Here is a 23763-nt window from a genome sequence, read left to right as displayed (position 1 = left end):
ACTAAGACTATATTACAGTCTCGTGAAAGCACAAATGGAGATTCAGTCAGCCCTGCTCAGGAATGTCAGGGAAAGTTATAGACGGGAGATGACTTTTGAACTGGATCTTGAGAGAAGAGGAGGTGTTTGCAGGGCAAACACCAAAGGATATTTCTAGCAAGGGGGAAAGCATGATGAATCTGTAAAGGTAAATGGGCACGTTGTAAAGGGTCTTATCAAGCTAAAGGGTTTGGAGCCACCAGAGGCTGTAGCTAGGAGAGTGACGTTAGATTTGCTGTCACTCGGGAATAAAGGGGATGCATTGGAATGGAGAAAGCTGAGGTCAGGGAGGTTCACTGCAATAGTCTTGGTGGGAGAGATTAAGGTCCTGTAATAGGACCTAATAGAAAGATGAAAAGGTGAGGTTGGAATTGAGAAATTTTTATAGGGTAGAATTCACAAGACTTGAACAAATGGATATGCTTGTAAGAGAATAAATTATATAATGCATTATAAGGGGCTTAGCACCAAGTTAACCATTGCATGTGTCCAATAAATGTGTGTGTAGGTATGTATGTATGTATAAAGTAGTCATCAAAGATAATCGCCAATCTTGGGCAGCCAGTTTAGATAGAAATTTTGAGAGAGTCCAGTGTGTGTGTGTGTTGGGAAGGTTCAGAAAAATTTATTTTGAGTTTGCCCTAATAAATTATTAAAGAAAATGCACCACATAGACAAATGAATAGAAGTTAGAAGAAGGGATAATTACTGTGAGCTAAGGTGGTTAAAGAAAGCTTCATGTAAGAGGTGGAAACGGAGAACATTTTAGGTGGAGAACAAGTGAAAAAAGAGCAGAAGTGGAAATGAGCATGATGTTTTGGGGAATGACCGGCTTGCTTGAGGGAGTTCTCAAAACAGTAGATAGTAAGACAGTTTTAAGCCCAGGTAGGGGAGAATCTTGAAAATCAAATTAGGAAATTGCTATTTTGTCCTGTAGTCAATAAGGAGCTACTATCCACTTCTGAGTATATAAATGCATTGAGTACATCTACAGTAGTTACTATGATTGATCAGGAGTGACTTTTTAGTCATGATTAGTTTAGAAGTAGGTTTTGAAAAAAGTGCAAGGAGTGGATTGGTTGGAGAGGGAAGGGAAATATTGGTACTTTGGTTATGAATTGCAAAAGTGCAGTAATTGTCTTAATGCTGCCTTTTAATAGTGCCCTGGTCCCAGTCAGTTACCTCATGGTATAATTAGATTCTTGGCTTCAGGACCTTGACAACAACAATCTACACAAATAAGCCAAGTAAAACTCTCCATATTTAGGAAGTCATAAAATCCCACACTTGACTCTGTTGTGGATAATCAAAAGGCTCACCTGGGTGAGGTAGGAAGGAGGAGGTGACAAGGTATATTACTTGAGTGTGCATATGACTCAATGTAGCAGCTGGAGTAAGGGAGAAGGAAAATGGCATGGTCTGCTAAGACAACTAATACATAAATTCTCCCATCTTTTTTTCTAACATCATCAAGCTGGTGAGCCCCCAGTCGCACTGACATCTTTTATTTCTCATATACACAAGGCATGTTCCTGCCTCAGAGCCTTTGTGCTGGCTTTCTCCCTCTAGAACACTTTTCTTCAAGATATTCATATGGCCGGCTCCTTCATTTCCTTCAAGTCTTTGACCCAATGTCAGCTTCCTAAGATCTACCCTGACCATACTTAAAAAAAAATTGCTCCTCCCTGATACCTTCCTGCTTTCCATCTCCCTTCTCTCTGTTATTATTTTCTCCATAGCACTCTTCAGCTTAACATACTGTATAATTTGCTTATTTTCTTTTTTAAAATTAATTAATTAATTTGGCTGCATTAGGTCTTAGTTGTGGCACACGGGATCTTTCGTGGCGGTATGTGGGTTCTTCGTTGCGGCGTGCGGGCTTCTGTCTAGTTGTGGGCTGTGGGCTCCAGGGCACGCGGGTCAGTAGTTTTGGCACATGGGCTCTCTAGTTGTGGTGCACGGGCTCCAGAGCGCATGGACTTAGTTGTCCCACGGCATGTGGGATCTTAGTTCCCCGACCAGGGATTGAACCTGTGTCCCCTGCGTTGGAAGGCGGATTCTTAACCACTGGACCACTTAAGGAAGTCCCTGCTTATTTTTCTAAGTATCTGTTTCCCGTGAGGGATGGGTTTGTTTTTGTTTTTATTTTTGTTTTGTCTTTTTGGTTCACTGTTATATCCCCAGCACCTAGAACAGTGTCTGGCACATGGTAGATGCTCAGTATATTCTTGTGCAGTGAATAAATGAATCAAGTCAATGAAAGAGGAACTATTCCATAGCTGTCTCTCAAAATTCCACTGGTCCTTTCTGCATTCCCTTCTTAGATCACATATTGTACTTTGGAGCTATCCCATCCCTTAGAGCTAATTGCTTTTCCCCTGCAAGGTTTTGGTGATATTAACACTAGTTTTTTTGACATAGATGTCTTAATGAACACTTAAAGCAGATTTCACATTAAAAAATTGTTATAGAAGGAAAATTTACTCCACAGTATGATTTTCTCCAAGCCCATCCTCCTTTAAGAAGCTTTCAATATTTTTTAATAGCAGGATTATTCACATCATACCAATTAAAAATATATTTATTTATTTGGCTGCATTGGGTCTCAGTTGCGGCACGTGGGGTCTTTTGTTGCAGCATGCGGGCTCTTCATCGCCGCCTGTGGGCTTCTCTCTAGTTCCGGCGTGTGGGCTTCAGAGCGCTCAGGCTCTCTGGTTGTGGTGTGCGAGCTCTAGAGCACGCGGGCTCAGTAGTTGCGGTGAGCGGGCTTAGTTGCCCCATGGCATGTGGGATCTTAGTTCCCTAAGCACAGATCGAACTTGTGTCCCCTGCATTGGAAGGCAGATTCTCAACCACTGGACCACCAGGGAAGTCCCAAGAAGCTTTCAATGTTTAATAACTATTTACTGAACATCTTTTACACACCACACACTCTTCTGGAGGCAAGGGTTACACTGGTGAACAAAATAGATGTGCTCCCTGCAGTCCTAGAGGAGAGACCAACATTAAATAAGTATACAAATAAATATATAATTACAAATTGTGATGATTTCTAAGAAAGAAAAGTTGAGGGCTTATGAAAGAATATGATAGGGGGAATAAATTTGCATTGAGGTGCATGGAAAACCTCTACAAACAATTATATTTGAGCTGATAAAAGACCTAAAGCATGAATGGGATTCAGCTCTCAAGGAACTTACCCTTGATTGATGAAACAAACATTAAATAATTATATAAATAAATTTAAATTACACATTACTATGTTAGGAAGCATTTTAGGAAAAAAACCTAGTATGTGCAAAGGTTCTAGAATGAGAAAGAGGGAATTCCCTGGCGGTCTAGTGGTTAGGGCTCTGTGGTTCCACTGCTGGGGGCCTGGATTCGATATGTAGTGGGGGAACTAAGATCCCCCAAGCTGCATGGTGTGACCAATAAAATAATACAGAATGAAAAAGAGCTTGAAATACTTGAGGAACAAAAAGAATTCCATTCTGGAATCTGTTTTTTAGTAATAAAAACATCAGCAAAGAAGGAGATTATATATGCGGGGATGTAGGGATGTTTACCACAGAATTGTTTGCAGAACAAAAAATAAATAAAGGAAATTAAAAACAAAACCTGAAAAAAGCCTACATGTCCATCACAAGAGGAATTGTTGGATAAATTATCTTATGTGGAATACTATACAGCTATCAAAATTGATTAGAACTATTTATATTAAAGTGGAGAGATATCCATGAAATAACAGGTGAGAACAGCAATGTATACAGAAATATATGATCCCATTTTAAAAAACCTACCATACCACTGCAACAACATCTGTATATGTGTGTGTGTGTATAGAAGTGTGTGTGTATATATATATATATATATATATATATATATTTGGATATGTTTTAATGAGAATAGAGAATGATGTAGAGAAATATACCAGGCTTTTTGCATTGGTTACAGTTCAGGGGAGTGGAGAGAAAGAAAATAAGACTCTAACAAAAGGAAAAAAGGTTATTATGGAATAATGTTGAGCAAAAATGTAGAATATAAAATACTAGCTATAGAATTACTACAAACATGTAAAAATTGAATATGCATAAGGACAAAGACTTAAAGTAACAAAAGTAAAACTCATTTTGACTAGATGAGATTGCAGCAAACTTTTTACTTTAGATTTCTCTTATTTCAATATTGTTTTTTCAATAAAGTAACATTAAAAAAATGCATAGAGATTTTAACATCCAGGGATCAGATCATTTCAACAGAGATGTTTTTCTTTCTCCTTTTGTCCCATGTTCAATTCATGTTGTTTTGTCTTATCTTATGCACTGTCATAAGACACCTGAAATACTATCTAGGTCAAAGTGGGATGTAAATAAGTAAATAAAAATAACCTAATTCTTGCCAGTCTCTTCCCTTTTTAATCTATCCTGCACACTGCCAACATGTTACTCGTGATAGCATCATGTAAAAGGATAATAATAATACTTGCTTCATAGGATTGTGAATGGATTAAATTAATGTATAGGAAGCATTTAGAATGGGGCCTGGCATATACTACATACTCACTAAGGATGAGTTATATGGTAATTATGTCATGTCATTTATTTGCTCAAAAGTTTATAACGGCACCTCTGCAGCATAAAATTCAAATGCAAGAGCCTCTACAATCTAGTTGTAAATAAAAATGCCACTTATAATATTACATGTAGGACTTTCCTGGTGGCACAGTGGTTAAGAACCTGCCTGCCAATGCAGTGGACATGGGTCAAGCCGTGGTCCAGGAAGATCCCAGGATCTTCCCAGGATCTTAGCTGCCGCGGAGCAGCTAAGCCCATGTGCCACTACTGAGCCTGCGCTGTAGAGCCTGTGAGCCACAACTACTGAGCCCACATGCCACAAATACTGAAGCCCACGGGCCTAGAGCATGTGGTCTGCCACAAAAGGAGCCACCACAATGAGAAGCCTGCGCACCGCAATGAAGAGTAGCCCCCGCTCGCCACAACTAGAGGTGGCCTGTGCACAGAAACGAAGACCCAATGCAGAAATAAATAAATAAATAAATAAATTTACATGTAGCTACTGAGCTCTTGAAATGTGGCTAGCAGGAATTGAGACATAAGTGTAAAATACACCCTGAATTACAAAGTACAAAATTAAGAAAGTGAAATATTGCAGTGATTTTTACATTGATTATATGTTGAAATGACAAAATTCTAAATATTGGGGTTAATAAAATATATTATTAAAATTAATTTTACCTGTTTCTTTTTACTTTTTTAAAAGTTTTTTAGAAACTTTTAAGTTACATATATGGCTCACATTACATATTTATTGGATAGAATGACTCTAGATTTTTAAAGTAAAATGTTGCTAACTTTTTCTTTTCTAAAAAAATTTTGCTCTCTTCTTATTGAAGTATAGTTGATTTACAATGTTGTGTTAGTTTCAGGTGTACAACAAAGTGATTCTTTTTCAGATTCTTTCCCATTATAGATTATTACAGGATATTAAATATAGTTCCCTGTGCTATACAGTAGGACATTGTTGTTTACCTATTTTATATATAGTAGTGTGTATATGTTAATCCCAAACTCCTAATTTATCCCTCTCCCCTCTCTCTACTTTGGTAACCATAAATTTGTTTTCTATGTCTGTGTAATTCTGTTTCGTAAATAAGTTCATTTGTATCTTTTTTTTTTTTTTTTTGGCTGCACGTCATGTCATGTGGAATCTTAGTCCCCAACCAGGGATTAAACCCATGCCCCCTGCAGTGGATGCATGGAGTCTTAACCACTGGACCGCCAGGGAAGTCCCTGTATCATTTTTTGAGATTTCATATATAAGTGGTATCATATATTTGTCTTTGCCTGACTTCACTTAGTGTGATAGTCTCTAGGTCCATCTATGTTGCTGCAAATGGCATTATTTCATTCTTTTTTATGGCTAATACTCCATTGTATACATATACCACATCTTCTTTATCCATTCATCCCTTGATGAATATTTAGGTTGCTTCCATGTCTTGACTATTGTAAACAGCACTGCTCTGAACATAGTGGTACATGTATCTTTTCGAATTAGAGTTTTCTCTGGATATGTGCCCAGGAGTGGAATTCCTAGATCATATGGTAACTCTATTTTTAGTTTTTTAAGGAACCTCCATACTGTTCCCCATAGTGGCTGCACCAATTTACATTCCCACCAACAGTGTAGGAAGATTCCTTTTCCTCCACACTGTCTCCAGCATTTGTAGTATCTAGTCTTACATTTAGGTCTTTAATCCATTTTGAATTTACTTTTGTGTATGGTGTTAGAGAATATTCTAATTTCATTGATTTACATGTAGCTGTCCAGTTTTCCCAACACCACTTATTGAAGAAACTGTCTTTTCTCCATTGTATATTCTTGCCTCCTTTGTCATAGATTAATTGACCATAAGTGCATGCGTTTATTTCTGGTCTTTGTGTCCTGTTCCATTGATCAGTGTGTCTTTTTTGTTCCATATTGTTTTGATGATGGTAGCTTTGTAATATAGTCTGAAGTCAGGGAGCATGATTCCTCCAGCTTAGTTTTTCTTTCTCAAGATTGTTTTGGCTATTCGGGGTCTTTTGTATTTCCATACAAATTAAAAAAAATTTGTTCTAGTTCTGTGAAAAATGCCATTGGTAATTTGATAGGGATTGCACTGAATCTGTAGATTGCCTTGGGTAGTATGCTTATTTTAACAGTATTGATTCCTGCAATCCAAGAACATGGTACAACTTTCCATCTGTTTGTGTCATCTTCAATATCTTTCATCAGTGTCTTTTAGTTTTCAGAGTACAAGTCATTTGCCTCCTTAGATAGGTTTATTCCTAGGTATTTTATTCTTTTTGATGTGATGGTAAATGGGATTGGGTTACCATTTCATCCTAATCTCTGTCCCGTTGATATTTTAGACCCAAGTGCAGTATACTTGCATTTATTTCTATTAACTTTTATATTATTATATTATTAAATAAAACTCATTATTCTAAAGTATAAGATCTATCCCTCACAACTTTGGTACATTCATTCAATAAATACTGAATGCCTATTTTAGTCACTTTTAGGCACTAGAGATATTGAGGTTAATGAGACAGATAAGTTGCCTGGCCCCAAGGAAGTTACAGTCTAGTAAGGAGAAATAGGCACACAAACAAACAAGATATTTTGGAATTTAAATAAATGTTCCATCTCTGAGGTGATGACATTTGACCTGATGCTTGAAGGATGAGGAGCTAGTCATGTGATTATCTGGGGGAAGAGCATTCCAGAGAGGGAAGAGCTATTGCAAATTATCTGAATTGGAAAAGTATTTGACATGTTGGATAAACACACAGTGGTGGGCAGACACTAAGATAGCCCCCAATGATGCCTGCCTCTTGGTATTCACACTGTTGTGTAATCCTCTCCCCTTGAGTGTTGACAAGATCTATGATGAATAGAATACAGGAAAGGTGATGGGATGTCACTTCAGTCATTTGCTTACATAAGATTGAGACTTCCATGTCGCTAGGAGGTCATCTTGCAGAAGTCCACATGGCAAAGACCTGAGTGTAGCCTTGCACCAAGAGTTAGTTAGGAACTGAGGCCCTCAGGCCCACAACCCTCAAGGAACTGAATTAGGCCAACAACCGTATGAACTTGGAAGCAGATCCTTCTCCATTTGAGCCTTCAGACGAGACCCAGCCCTGGTCAACATCTTGGTCATAACCTTGTGAGAGACACTGAAGCAGAAGACCCAACTAAGCTATTCTTGAACTCCTAACTCACAGATGCTGTGAGATAATACGTGTGTTTTAAGCTGCTAAATTTGTGGACATTTGTTATGATGCAATAGATAAGTAACACACATATTTGATAAATATGCTCACTGTATTTTCTTTCAAGTTATTGATGAAAATGTTTTACAGAACAGTGTCAAGTCAGAATTCTGGTTCACTCCACTAGAAGCCATTTTTTTTTTAGAAGGCATTTTTAAGTTGATATTTATGAATTAGTTAGCACTACCTTAGGTTTATTTAGAAATGCCCTTAATTGTGCTTCTACTTGGTCTACATTTTCTTTTCTTTTCTTTCTTTCTTTTTTTCTTTTGGCCACACTGCTCGGCCTACGGGATCCTAGTTCCCTGACCAGGAATCTAATCTGGGCCCCAGTAGTGAAAGTGCTGAGTCCCAACCACTGGACCACCAGGGAATTCCCAATATATTTTCTTATTTTTATATCATGAAATTTCTCACAAAATGTTTTGTCAAAATACCATATACACCATGTCTAGTAATTCTGTCCAAAAAGAGAATGGGGTTAGTCTGGCATGATTTTTTTAATAAATCCATGTTGAATTAATGGTTACTTTTTTCTAATTCTTTAAAAACACATCTTGGGACTTCCCTGGTGGCACAGTGGTTAAGAATCTGCCTGCCAATGCAGCGGACACGGGTTTGAGCCCTGGTCCAGGAAGATACGAAATGCTGTGGAGCAACCAAGCCCGTGTGCCACAATTGTTGAGCCTGTGCTCTAGAGCCTGCGAGCCACAACTACAGAGCCCACGTGCCACAACTTCTGAAGCCCGCGTGCCTAGAGCCCAAGCTCTGCAACAAGAGAAGCCACTGCAATGAGAAACCTGTGCACTGCATCGAAGAGTAGCCCCCACTTGCCACAACTAGAGAAAGCCCGTGTGCAGCAAGTAAGACCCAACAACAAAGGCCCAATGTAGCCAAAGATAAATAAATTGATAAAAACACATCTTTTGGATAGTTCATTCTAGAATCTTGTCTGAGATAAATACTAAGATCTTTGCAGATTCTACTATCCTCCTTATAAAAAATTTTTAGTTATCAACAGCTTTCTACAATTTCTACAACTTCTAGCAATTTCTACAATTTCTAGCAATTTTTCCAGTTTTACATGAACTCTCAGATTTCATTCAATGGTTTATTGGGTTAACCTGCAAGTTTTACCAAAGCCCTGGAGTGTAGTTTGTTCAGGCCAGGAGTACTGTATTCATTTAGAGCAGTCAGATGCTCTCTTACAATCTTTATCTTCAGTTCCCTCTTACAATGTTTTACACTTTTTATTCTAAATATTATTCTTTTCAGTAGGAGAGACAGAAACATGTTATCCATTAATCACTATACCATGAGTTTCAGCAATGGGATATATCCTTCCTTGCTTTTGTCCCAAACGTCATTTTTTTGGATAACAGCTTTATTAAGATATAATTTACGTACCGTATAATTCATCCTTTTAAAGTGTACAGTTCAGTGGTTTCCAGTATATTCGTAGAATTGTACAACCAGCACCATTATCTAATTTTAGAATATTTTTATCATCCTAAAAAGAAAGCCTGTGCCCATTAGCAGTCACTCCCCATTCCCTCCCAAACTACCTTTCTAGCTCTAGGCAACACTAATCTACTTTCTGTCACTGTAAATTTGCCTGTTTGGGACATTTTTAAAAATTAATTAATTTATTTATTTGGCTGCGTTGGATCTTTGTTGCGGTACATGGGATCTTCCTTGCAGCATGTGGGATCTTTCGTTGTGGCGCTCATTGCGACATGTGAGCTGTTTGTTGCGGCACGCTGGCTTCTCTCGAGTTGTGGGGTGCGGGTTTTCTCTTCTCTAGTTGTGGTGCAGGCTCCAGAGCACGTGGGCTCTGTAGTTGAGGCGCACAAGCTCAGTAGTTGTGGCGCATGGACTTAGTTGCCCCGCAGCATGTGGGATCTTAGTTCCCTGACCAGTGGCTGCAATATGTTATATTTCCACAGCAGTGTATGAGGTTTCCTATTTCTCAACATTCACTTGCTATCGTCTTTTTATTATAGCCATCCTAGTAGGTGTGAAATGTCATCTCGTGATTTTAATTTGTATTTCCCTGGTGGCTTATGATGTTGATCATCTTTTCATGTGTATTAATTATTCGTATTATTTTGGAGAGAAATCTCTAATTAAAAACCTTTGCCCAGGAATTCCCTTGTGGTCCAGTGGTTAGGGTTTGATGCTTTCACTGCCAGGGCCCGGGTTCGATCCCTGGTCGGGGAGCTAAGATCCCACAAGCCGTGAGGTGCAGCCAAAAGAACAAAAAATGAAAAAACAAACCTTTCCCCATTTTAAAATTGGGTTGTGTTATTGAGTTGTAGGAATTCTTTATATATTCTACATAAAAGTCCCTTATTAGATATATGGTTTACAAATACTTTCTCCTATTCTGTGGGTTGTCTTTTTTACTTTCTTGATGGTATCCTTTGAAGCAATAAAGTTTCTAATTTTGAAGAAGACCAATTTATCTATTTTTTTCTTTTGTTGTTTGTACTTTTGTTGTCATATCTAAGAAGCAATTGCCTAATAATTCTTTTGATGTCCCATTAATTTTTTAAATTACCTTTCCCTGTTTTCCCATTGACCAGTTTCCTGTTAAGAGTACTGTATGTGTTAAGAGTGAGAACTATGATCAGACTGACTGAGTTTGAATGTTGGTGTTACCACTTGATAATTCTGTAACCAGAGGGAAAATGACACAACTTCTTTAAGCCTCACTGTTTAATACTTCTTACCTCAAAGGTTGTGTTGAGGATTAAAATGCTTACAGAGAAAGCACTTGATAATTGGTAGCTATTATTACTAGAAATTTTCTTTAAGTACTGTTTTTACTTAAATTAAAATACTTTACTACATAGGTGTTTTTCTTGACTTTGTATCCACTGCAGTAACTTGCTCATGATAGAAGTTTAATGAATATCTGTTAACTGAAATTGATATGTAATATATAGTAGTAGCCCATTACATTGAGAACTGAGATGTGTTTGAGCTTGCTAAGGAGCTAAGTAAAAAGAAAAGACAAAACTGAAAATAAATTTCACCCAGTTCATCATTTGGGCTTGGGTTAGCCCTTGTAGAAAAGGAAATGGGAGAATTATGATTCCAAAGACACTTCAAAGGGGAACAGTGCTAAATATACAGAAGGGAGGGGCTTAATTTAGAGAGAAAAATAGAAAAGTAAACCCCCAAATGTTGGTTGGTGGCATAAGACATTTTAGAATAGATGCCAAAAGAGAAAAGTTCTCTTGTCAAGAGCAGCAGACTGATTTGCTATGGTTGTTCTCTGAACAATCTGAGATTTGTTCTTGACTGAGACAAGAGTCCTTTGTCCAAAAGCATTCTCTTATCACTTGGTGAGACTGTCATTAGTCCCCTCACCCTTATTAGATAGACATATGATTAGAAGCCTCAAAAGACTCCCTAAGATTTTATGGTAGGGATTTCTGATCCAGAAATATACTGGTATTTAATTTGTTTATCTAATAATGTAAGCAAAGTGATTAGAGCCTACCTCTACTTAACAATGTCCTGTATTCCACTGCACATGATATTCTTAATTTCATATGAATAAATGAATAATATATTTAAATTACTCAAGCCATGCAAATGATCTAATTTATGTTATCAATAAATATTTGTAAAATGTATGAGTGTATGGTTAGATGAAAGATAAATGGTTATGTAAATGAAACCTTCTTCCTTCTGCTTTCTCCTTCCCCCAGTTTTTGTCCAAATTTTATCAGTTCTTCCAAATAATGTTCAAATGCCAATCAGTGTATATTATTTTGTGTACAGATTATTTGAGATTTGGTATTCAAGCTATTTTTCCTACTATATTATAAGCTCCTGGAAGTCTGGGTCTGATCTTTTTTGTCTTTATATTTTCCATAACACAGCATTTTACACAAAGTTGATATATAAACATAAGCATATTCAATGAATTGTATAATTTAGTAATATATTTACATTTATAAATGTAATATTACTACAAATATAATATTACAAATATTATATAATATTACATTTATTATATTTATGGTGGGAATTTTGGTACAGAATATTTAAGAAAACATTCGTATTATGAGACATTAATAACGCTTTCTCTTCACACCTTTTCCAGATATTACTAAAAACTTACTGATTGAGTAAATATATAGTCTGTCTTCCCCAACACAGGCTTCTGTCCCTAAACAGGACAGTTTTCAAACAGACCTCCCTTCTTCCCTATTTTTCTCTCCCTTTTTTCTATTCTATTTCTCTCTTGCAGCTCTATTTACGTTTTCATGGTAACTCATTCTCTGTACTTGTTATTAGTCCTACATCTTGCCCCTTTTTACAATTCCTAATGCTTTTTAGAACTTTGTTTCCTTGTCACCTGCTCTTTCTATTTTTGTTCTTTCTGCTTGGCTTTCTCCTCCACTTGTCGCTACTTTCTCTCCTTGCCCTCAAGATTCGGGGCAGGATTGGGTAGGGAGGAGCCCAGCTGGGTTAAGGGTGGAGCTACCTGTTTACTGCTTGGGATTCAGAACCTGACCAGGAAGGATCAGGCTGCTTGAATTTAGCTGAGGCTGAAGTCCGTATGGCCTGCCTACTGGAGGCTAGCATTTTGGAGGATAATTGGGACTTGGTGAGACTAGAAGCAGCCCCTCTCTTCGTTTTTCGATCCCCCTTCCTTCCTCCCTGTTCTGTATTTTTCACTCACAGCATCTCTTTCCATACTAACTTTTCTTCTTCCTTTTCCCCTGTTGCTTACTATTCTGTTTTTTCTGTCTGTCTAGCTCTCTGTCAGTTAACTTTATTTAGTATTTGTTTGCCTTTACTGTTACCCATTCTTTCCACATATCTGTCTGTTCTCTCTTAAAATTTAACTTTTTCTACCTCTTTTCCATTTTATTCTTCCCTTTATTAATTTTCTCATCCAACTCTCTTTTTTTCCTTCAGTCATTTTCTATCCACCTGTCTGTTCTTTTTATCTTACTGTTTCCCAGCAATGTAGCAATAAGGGAGGAAGAAAGGAGCCCCCCTGTCTTTCCAGGGGCCTATTCACCCTTTTTACTCATTCTCAGACTTGTAGTGTGTTTTGATTAGGCACTGAAGAGTTTGTGCTTTGCACAGATAGTTAACAAACAGTGAAATTAGAGAAAGGTTGAATATTAAATTTAAAATGCTTAATTTTATTCTTACTTTCTCTTTTTATTTAGTTATTTCCTGCAATACAGTGGATACAGTTTGTTATGGCTACTCTGAGGTAAGTTTATTTAACCTCATGTAATGTGACTGTTTGAACTAGTACAACTAGCAAAACTGGAGACAAGCAAAACTGGAGAATTCTGAAGTGTCTATATATATATTTCTTCCCTGGGGATTTGCTTTTACTCATTAGTTAGAAATGCTGTTCTTTACCATGTTGACATTATCTGATTAATAAAATGTAATAACATAAACAACAATAATAACAAAAAAAACAGATTGAAGGGTAACATCTGAAAATCAAAGGACAATTTGTTCAACAGGATTGATTTGCAAAATCAGTTGTGAAGTGCTCACTTTGGTAGCACATATACTAAAAATTGTAATGATACAGAGAAGATTAGCATAGCCTCTGCTTAAGGATGACACACAAATTTGTGAAGCATTCCATATTTTTAAAACATTTGTGCAGTTTATTTTACATCAATTATATGTCAATAAAGCTGTAAAAAAAAGTAGCAAAAACAAAGGAGCCCCAATTGTCCTGTTTAATGATAGTCTTTTATCTCTGCCAGTGTTATAGGTTCAAGTTCACTTATTGCCTATGCTGTATTCCAGAACATACAGAAATCTCCAGAGGTGAGCAGTCTCTTTCTGTGTTGGATTTGAACTTTTTGTGACTTAGCCTTTGAAATAAAAAAGAAAGGTGTCCCCTATAAATGATGGAATAATGCTATGAATTGCTTGTAAATTTGTCGTTTTGATATAATACATTGAGATATTTTAGACATTGCCCCAAAGGTCTCCCTTTTCTTTTAGGTAGTTATTTTAATTATAATTTTGAATACTGAGGAATTGACTAAATGTGGATTAGTGGATAAATGTAGATTTTTGGGGGGTATGCATTAATTATTAAAGTCAAAGAAACAGAGTATTGTTTGAAGCCTATATTCATTCTAAGCATGGTAGGGTCCTGCCTAGAGGTGAGTTTTCTGATGTTCATATCTTGGTAAAATTGCTGGTGGGGCTGGAAATAGTTCAAACACTGCTATACAAAAGGTATTTATTTTGCTGTTCTGGCTTTCTAGGCAATTACAATTTAATGGTGAAAATAGAACAAAAATACATCCTATGTAAAACTATTCATACCAAAAAAGTCAAGTCAAAAAGCTTCCTTTTATTGAGGTATAATTGACAAATAAAAATAGTATATACTTAAGGTATTAAAAAAAAAATCAATCAGGGAGTTCTCTGGTGACCTAGTGGTTAGGATTCTGGGCTTTCACTGCTGTGGCCCAGGTTCAATCCCTGGTCCCACAAGCTGCATGGTGTGCTCCCCCCCAAAAAAAAAGATTTTAAGAAAAATGTAACAAAACTGTTTTTCTAATCAGGCCAAGTGGCACAAAATTAAGCAAAATGTAGTTTAGGACATGTATGAGAGAGCTTTTGTAAAGTGGAAAATGACACATTTAGCTTAGCTATGGCTAAGGTCTCATAGCTAGTAAGTGTTAGAGCTAGAAGTTGAGGCAGACTTGTCTTGTTCCAAAGCTTCTTCTCACATACACTTTTAAACCACTGAAATATAATGTCTAATGAAAAGAGAATTTTGAATTTCAGAGGTAGAATGTGACTATGTAAGTAAAACTAGAAAGTAGAAGTCTTGATACTGTATTGTCAATTGCCTGCCAAAGTAATCTTAGGCCACACATCTTCCTGTGATGTGGAGTTCCCTAATGTTTCTTTCCTGAATGTTTGTTGAAATTTGAGTTCAGATGTGGTTAAGTTAATAAAGTATAAGTTACGTTGTGGAGAGAGGTAAGCAGAGATTCTCAGTACTACTGACCTTTTGGGCTAGATGGTTATTTGTTATGGGTGGCTGTCCTGCATCTTAGGATATTTAGCAGACTTTACCCAATAGATGTAGCAGCAACCTTCCTCACCCAGTTGTGAGAACCAAAAATATCTTCAAATACTGCCAAATGTCTTCTGAGAGAGGCAGTCACTCCTGGTTGAAAACCACTGCTCTAGGGTGACCTCTGCCATAACAGTGGGTTAGAGCTTTATAAAGATGTAGGGTCTGGTTTGGCCTGGGATGTGACCTTTAATTTGTCTGGCTTCGGTTCTCATACCTTTCACATAACCAGAGCCTGAAGGACCTTAGTAATCATTAATTCAGTGGTTCCTACACGTTCTGCTTTTTTGGCATAGGGAAGATTCCAATTTTTCCAGCTTAAAAATGTCAGCCACGCTCCACCGTTTTCCTTTATTTCTTCATCAAATAACATTTTTAACAGCATAAACACATGGAAGGCATAATCTGAAAAAGACAAAAATTATTAAATTAATGATTATAGTAAATTGGAGAAATCCATGGGAAATCTTTGAGGGGACTAGCTGATTAGACAGTAACTCAGAGTAACTCAGAGAGGCAACCTTAAGAGAGAAGAAAGTAACCCAGGCCAGCCAGTGTTAAAAAAAAAAACACGAGGCAGATATACTTTGCTGCACTTGTGTGAAGTGCACTTCATTTCCTTGTGAAGGTCACTTTTGATATTCTTTGTAACTTGATTTCACTAGAAATATCAGGAAGCAGGGTTTTGTTTGTTTGTTTGTTTTGCTGTACGCGGGCCTCTCCCTGCTGTGGCCTCTCCCGTTGCAGATCACAGGCTCCGGACGCGCAGGCTCAGCAGCCATGGCTCACGGACCCAGCCGCTCCGCGGCATGTGGGATCTTCCCGGACCGGGGCACGAACCCGTGTCCCCTGCATCGGTAGGCGGACTCTCAACCACTGCGCCACCAGGGAAGCCCCGGAAGCAGGGTTTTGGAAGAGTATAAATATGAGTTGCTTTAGGTGTTTTACCTTACCAGGTTAGACCTGGACCCAGAACCTCCTTAGGGAAAGCCTTTCACACAATGCATTCCGTCCCTGCACCTTACTTTGCTCTTGATTTAAATGAGACAAGTACAAATATATTTAAAGTTTTTGCTTTCATATTTAGGATCATGTCTTAAGCTTTTTCTTCTTATTACCATGCACTATGCTGATTGTATTTTTATTTATTTTAATTTAAATTTTTTTTTAATTTTTAAAATTTTATTTATTTATTTTTTTTGCGGTACGCGGGCCTCTCACTGTTGTGGCCTCTTCCGTTGCGGAGTACAGGCTCCGGACGCGCAGGCTCAGCGGCCATGGCTCACGGGCCCAGCCGCTCCACGGCACGTGGGATCTTCCCGGACCAGGGCACGATCCCGCGTCCCCTGCATCGGCAGGCGGACTCTCAACCACTGCGCCACCAGGGAAGCCCTAATTTTTTTATTAAAAAAAATATTTTTGGCTGTGCTGCGCAGCATGTGGGATCTTAGTTCCCCAGCCAGGGATCAAACCTGTGTCCCCTGCAGTGGAAGCACGGAGTCTTAACCACTAGACTGCCAGGGAAGTCCCTTTTTAAAAATTTTTTATTGTTTGTATTTTTCTTAAAGCGTGACCTGTATCATACATTTCTCTGTATTACCTTTGACACAGTATCTTGTTAAACATAGAAGGGGTGAAATCTTTTTTAATTTCAATACTAGGTGCTCAGTTAAGTTTTGTTGTTTAATTGATTGATTTTATCTCCTGTTACTAGAACTCATGATTTTCCAACCATGAGTGAAAGTATGTAAACCTCTTTTTGTCCTTTATTTCTGTGCCAAAGACCTTAGGTGTGTTTTAATGGCCAACAGTTCCCTATATATAAGGCTATTTATTGACTCAATGACCATAATTATGTTCTTGCTCACAAAAGCTTCTTGGCCGCCTTTCTGCTCCAGAGTTTATTTTGTATTCAGTTTTAATTTTTCACCCATTAACAGTTATAAACTTGTGATAGGTCATAGACCAGTAAAATCTATGAATATGCCACCTGGCTGGAACCTTAACAGGCTTCCTTGTAGCAAAGGATATATGTTGTTAAAATAATTGTATCTGATATTTAGTAAATACAGTTTAAAATATTATTTCACTTGTTTTTGTTTGTGTTAGCCAAAGCAGCTTGACCATTTACCCCTATTGGCAAGGTATTAGCATCTTAACTTTCCTCTCATTTGGAAGAACAGTATGAGAAAAATTCCCTTTTGTACAGTTGAGGAGATTAGTTCTTATATTAGGTAGTATCTGTTGATAACTTAGTAATTTTTTTGCAGGGGGGGCACATCCCAGGGACCGGGCCAGCCTGTGGGCCCAGTGGTGGGGGCACCAAAAATTTTTAACTTTACTTTTTTACTGTGAGATATACCAGCCATGGTTTAGAAGGCATAAAACTCATGTGTGCTATATAATGGATGGCTATAAACAAAACCTGGGACAAGAAATAGGAATCGCTCATATCCCCAAACATTCCTACTGTGCTCCTTCCCAATCACAACCTCACCTCTAGCAGTAACCACTATCCAGATTTTTGCTTAATCATTTCTTGGCTTTTATGTATAGTTTTACCAGTAATGGATATATCCCTAAACAGTTTAGTTTTGCATTTTTGAACTTGACATAAATGGGATAATACTATTTTTTGGTATGTATTGCTTTGTGATTTGCTTTTTTCCCTCAGTATCACTTCTGAGATTTGTCCATGGCGTTGTGTACAGCTCTGGTTCATTTCTTTTTCACTGATGCTTAGCATTCTATATTATGAACATACCACAATATATCTATCTGTGCTGCTATAAACAATCTTGTACATGTCTTCTGATGCACACATGCAAAAATTTCTCTAGTGATTTTACCTAATAACAGAATATAGGATATTCATATCCCCTAGATAGTGCCAGACTTTTTCCAAATAGTTGTGCCAGCAGTGTATGAAATGTCCTATTGCTTCATGTTCCTGTTAATATTTGATATTGTCAGACTTTAAAAATTTTTGCCATGGGTGTGTAATTTTCATCCCATTGTAGATTGATTGATTTATTGACTTTTGTTCTCCTTATAGTTTTAATTTTTTAATTTCCTTGATTACTAATGGGGTCAGGCATATTTTCACATTTTTACAGCCATTTGGATTTCTTAAGTACCTGTTCAAATCTTTTGTCCATTTTTTTTCTATTGGTTTTTCTTATTGCTTTGTAAGAGTTTTTGTTTGCTTTGTTTTTTAAAAGTAAATTTTATTTTTGGCTACGCTGGGTCTTTGTTGCTGCCCGCGGGCTTTCTCTAGTTGCGGCGAGCGGGGGCTACTCTTCACTGTGGTGCACGTGCTTCTCATTGCAGTGGCTTCTCTTGTTGCGGAGCTTAAGCTCTAGGTGTGCGGGCTTCAGTAGTTGTGGCACGTGGGCTCAGTAGTTGTGGCTCATGGACTCTAGAGCACAGGCTCAGCAGTTGTGGCACACAGGCTTAGTTGCTCTGCGGCATGTGGGATCTTCCCAGAACAGGGCTCAAACCCATGTCCCCTGCATTGACAGGCGGATTCTTAACCGCTGGACCACCAGGGAAGTCCGTGCTTTGTTTTTAATATTGTTTGGGTACTGGTCCTTTGTTAGTCATATGTGTTAACAAATATCTTCTCCCACTTTGTGGCATGTCTTTTCACTTTCTTTATGGTGTCTTTTGACACAGACATTTTTCATTTGAATGTGGGCAAATTTTTCAACTATTTCTTTTAGATCTTTTTGTGTTTTGCTTAGGAAAAACTTTCCCTAACCAGTAATTAAAGACATTGTCCTATATTATCTTAAAAAAAACCCTTTATAAATGTTGTCTTTCACGTTTAGGCCTTTAAACTACTTGGGACCGATTTTTGAGCGTGTGAGGTAGAAAGTAGGGGCCCAATTTAATTTTTATCCATATGGATACCCAGTTGTTCTAGTATCACATTTTGAAAAGACTGTTCTTTCTCCATTCATCTAAAAAGCCACCTCTATCATATATCAATAGTTTATAGCGGCTTCCCTGGTGGCGCAGTGGTTAAGAATCCACCTCCCAATGCAGGGGACATGGGTTTGAGCCCTGGTCTGGGAAGATCCCATATGCTACGGAGCAACTAAGCCTGTTTGCCACAACTACTGAGCCTGCGCTCTAGAGCCCGTGAGCCACAACTACTGAGCCCACGTGCCACAGCCACTGAAGCCCACCCGCCTAGAGCCCATGCTCCACAACAAGAAAAGCCACCACAATGAGAAGCACACGTACTGTGATGAAGAGTAGCCCCTACTTGCTGCAACTAGAGAAAGCCCACGTGCAGCCAAAAATAAATAAATAAATAAACTTATTTTTCAAAAAACGTTTATATATATACGCTTAGGCTTGTTTTGGGCTCTCTGTTCTGTTCCATTGGTCTATTTGTCCATCTCTGGGCTAGTCCACTGCATCTGCTTTATATTGTGTCCAGCTTTATATTGTTTTGGTATGTGTAGGACAAGTCCTCCTTCTCCTTTTTCTTCGAGTGTCATAGTTAACTTGATATTTTGTATTTCAATATCAGATTTAGAGCCAACTTTGTCAAATTCCACAAGAAGATATGTTGATACATAATTGAGATTGCATTTAATCTGTGTATCACTTTAAGGAGAACTGACATTTTCATAACATTGGATCTTACAGTCCATGAGCATGGTATATTTCTTCACCTTAGATCTTTGGTATCTTTCAATAAACATATTATAATTTTCTCTACAGAGGGGCCAAAACTATTTTCAGGAAAGTGGGACTGGGGAGGCCAAAAGGAGAAGGATACTAGAAAATGAGAAAGACAGACTTCAGCAATGTAGATAGAAATTGAAAGACAACATATACAATTCATGCTGATATTTTTCTCCACCTTGACTTTCATTGATATGAAAACCTGTAAAATGAATAAGGTCTTAGGATCTAGTACATAACATGGTGATAATAGTTGATAACACTATTGTACAATTGAAATTTGCTCAGAGAATAGAACGTACATGTTCTCACACACATATGCAAAAAGGTAAATATGTGAGGTGATAGATGTGTTCATTAACTTGAGGGAAATCCTTTCACAATGTATATGTACATCAAATCATCACATATACTTTATCTTGCAGTTTTATTTGGCAATTATACTTCAATAAAGAAAAAAGAAAAATGCAAATTAAACTCTATGAAGATTAAAAAAAAACCTGTTTTCATTTTCTTTGAGTTCTCAACCATATCCTAAAACACTCAGGTGATAATCTCATTTCTTTTCTTTTCTTTTTTTTTTTTTTGCGGTACGCGGGCCTCTCACTGTTGTGGCCTCTCCCACTGCAGAGCACAGGCTCCGGATGCGCAGGCTCAGCGGCCATGGCTCACGGGCCTAGCTGCTCCGCGGCATGTGGGATCTTCCCAGACTGGGGCACGAACCCGTGTCCCCTGCATCGGCAGGTGGACTCTCAACCACTGCGCCACCAGGGAAGCCCCTCATTTCTTATTGTTAGAAGATGTTGACTGTGCAGCTAGAGCACTTAAAATTTCCCATTTGTGGTATGTCTCCATCACAGAATTTCTCATCTTTTCACTCTTTCCTTGAGGAAGAATTTCCAATGCTAATACTTCCATGAATAGTCTGGTTCCAGAACAGTTGGGATAGTTGTGATTACAGATTACTTCCTACCTGGAGTATTCCTTTATATTCCCCAGTCAACCAATAGCAGAGGCCCCAGAAAAATTATGCCCAGATTTCTACTGGAAGGGTAAAACATAAAAGTAATTAATTGTTACATTCTCCTGTCTATATCATTTTTGAAATTATGAATTTTATTCCTTTACAGATAAGGCCACTCGTTTATCTGAGCTTCTCTGACCTCCTCCTGGGGATATACTGGCTCATTGAGGCACTTCTCTATGGAACTTCAGCAGCCAATAAGGACATCGTCTGCTATAACTTGCAAGCAGTTGGACAGGTGAGTGCTACTAGATTGTCATAGTACCTTGTACGAAAGGCACACGCTTATTTAAATAAGAAGCAAAGATAATCCATCCTGGGAAGCAGGACCCTTTTGTTTATTGTTACACTTTGAAACATAGCTTTTATTGTTTTTCCCCATTAAAAAACTACTTACTTATTACAGAAAATTTGGGAAATTCAGAGAAGCAGAAAGATAATTAAAATCACCCAGATATAATCATTCTTTAATATTTTATGTATATTATATATTTCCAGTCTTCTTCTCTTTAGGTATATGCATTTTAGAACAAATAACACATTAATACTTTTGGTAATCTGCTTTTATTATTCAACATAGTGTGACCATATTTCCATGTAATGGAATATATTTCTACATCTTTTGAGATTATTGCATGTTTTTTATTACATTAATAAACATTAACTTTTGGAAATACTACATATGATTATATATGAGTTATATATCTTTCATAGATTTTATCAATGGATTCACCCACATAGTACCATCAGTATATAATGTTTCTGAGACTTGGGATGTGAAAAAAGTAGAGGTTAATATGCAGTCTGTACTCACTGCTGGATGCTTCCTCTGGGATTTGTTACTAGAGGAGAAATTTGTTTCAATGTAGTAGGAAAATACTAATATGTAGTTAGTGGTATGAAATCCATGTACTAATATGTTACCTATCTTATATAAATTTATTTTTTTAAACACATGTGTGGGTTTTGTTTTTTAATTTATTTATTTATTTATTTTTGGCTGTGTTGGGTCTTTGCTTCTGTGCGTGGGTTTTCTCTAGTTGCAACGAGCGGGGGCCACTCTTCATTGTGGTGTGCGGACCTCTCACTGTCATGGCCTTTCTTGTTGCGGAGCACAAGCTCCAGACGCGCAGGCTCAGTAGTTGTGGCTCACGGGCCTAGTTGCTCCGCGGCATGTGGGATCTTCCCAGACCAGGGCTCGAACCTGTTTCTCCTGCATTGGCAGGCAGATTCTCAACCAGTGCGCCACCAGGGAAGCCCCCGTGTGTGGGTTTTTTAAAATTATTTATTTATTTATTTTGGCATTGGGTCTTCGTTGCTGCGCGCAAGATTTCTCTAGCTGTGTCGAGTGGGGGCTACTCTTCGTTGCGGTGTGCAGGCTTCTCATTGCTATGGCTTCTCTTGTTGCGGAGACAGGCTCTAGGCGCACGGGCTTCAGTAGTTGTGGTATGCAGGCTCAGTAGTTGTGGCACACGGGCTTAGTTGCTCCATGGCATGTGGGATCTACCCGGACCAGGGCTCAAACCCGTGTCCCCTGCATTGGCAGGCAGATTCTTTTTTTTTTTTTTCGCGGTACGCGGGCCTCTCACTGTTGTGGCCTCTCCTGTTGCAGAGCACAGGCTCTGGACGTGCAGGCTCAGTGGCCATGGCTCACGGGCCCAGCCGCTCTGCGGCATGTGGGATCTTCCCAGACCAGGGCACGAACCTGTGTCCCCTGCATCAGCAGGCGGACTCTCAACCACTGCGCCACCAGGGAAACCCTATAAAGTGTATTTTTTAACCACCTATGTGATGTTTATTAGGCCAGGATTCATTGTGTTATTATTGTAATATCAAGTGTTTTTTAAATCACAGGTGCTTGGTACAGATGTCATAAATAAAGCTCAGGGACTGAGATTATGCTAAAAAACTTCAGCCTTTTGATATTCAGGGTTAACTTGGCAGATTCAGGAGAATATACTATATAAATAATTCTTAATGAATGTCTAAATTATTCTTTAGAAAAGAAAAAAATGTCCAGTTTCTTCCAGATTAAAGTAAAACTTTTAATATTCCCCGTTGCATTTCCTCCTGATTAATTCTGCCAGTTTGGAGGGAAAAAAAATACTATTTTATGTGGCTTTTTTCTTTTTTGTTGTTGTTGTCCAATGTTCTCTCTTTTTTAAAAATTGAAGTATAGTTGATTGACAGTGTTGTGTTAATTTCTGCTGTACAGCAAAGTGATTCAGTTATACATGTATATACCTATTCTTTTTCATATTCTTTTCCATTATGGTTTATTACAGGATATTGAGTATACTTCCCTGTGCTATATAGTAGGACCTTGTTGTTTATCTATTTTATATACAGTAGTTTGTATCTTCTATTCCCAAACTCCTAATTTATCCCTCCCCCACCCCCTTTCCCCTTTGGTAGCCATAAATTTGTTTTCTATGTGTGTGAGTCTATTTCTCTTTCATAAATAAGTTCATTTGTGTCATTTTAGATTCCACACAAATTTGGTATCATATGGTATTTGTTTTTCTCCTTCTGACTTACTTCATTTAGTAAGATAATCTCTACGTCTATCCACATTGCTGCCAATGGCATTATTTTATTCTTTTTTATGACTGAGTAGTATTCCATTGTGTATATATACCACATCTTCTTTATCCATTCATCTGTCAATGGATATTTAGGTTGCTTCCATGTCTTGGCTATTGTAAATAGTGTTGCTGTGAACATTTGGGTGCATGTATATATATATATATATATATATTTTTTTTTTTTACGGTACGTGGGCCTCTCACTGTTGTGGCCTCTCCTGTTGTGGAGCACAGGCTCCAGACGTGCAGGCTTAGCGCCCATGGCTCACGGGCCCAGCCACTCTGTGGCATGTGGGATCTTCCTGGACCGGGGCACGAACTCGTGTCCCCTGCATTGGCAGGCAGACTCTCAACCACTGTGCCACCAGGGAAGCCCTGCATGTATATTTTTAAATTAGAGTTTTGTCCAGATATATGCCCAGGAGTGGGATTGCTGGATGATATGGCAACTCTGTTTTTAGTTTTTTAAGGAACCAC

General features: G+C 38.0%; 1 protein-coding gene and 1 non-coding gene across 5 annotated transcripts in view; both read left to right on the top strand.

The window, feature by feature from the left end:
• Positions 1–23763, top strand: part of TMEM116 (transmembrane protein 116) — a 131571-nt gene that overhangs the window by 921 nt on the left and 106887 nt on the right. For 3 of the 4 annotated variants that reach the window (XM_033408699.2, XM_033408697.2, XM_004281438.3), the window contains exons 2-4: positions 13079–13125; positions 13643–13706; positions 20808–20939. In XM_033408699.2, the coding sequence (XP_033264590.1) occupies positions 13079–13125; positions 13643–13706; positions 20808–20939 (243 nt within the window). Of the gene's footprint in view, positions 1–12354; positions 12505–13078; positions 13126–13642; positions 13707–20807; positions 20940–23763 lie in introns of those variants that run through there. The other variant, XM_033408698.2, reaches the window with a different exon arrangement.
• Positions 13417–13524, top strand: LOC117197297 (U6 spliceosomal RNA). The gene has a single exon (XR_004477872.1). It is a non-coding gene; the product is annotated as a U6 spliceosomal RNA (small nuclear RNA).

Source organism: Orcinus orca, chromosome 15 (genome assembly GCF_937001465.1).
Source record: "Orcinus orca chromosome 15, mOrcOrc1.1, whole genome shotgun sequence".
In the NCBI taxonomy this organism is placed as follows: Eukaryota; Metazoa; Chordata; class Mammalia; order Artiodactyla; family Delphinidae; genus Orcinus; species Orcinus orca.
The sequence above is the reverse complement of the archived record's forward strand: the minus strand, read 5'-3'. Positions and strand labels throughout refer to the sequence as shown.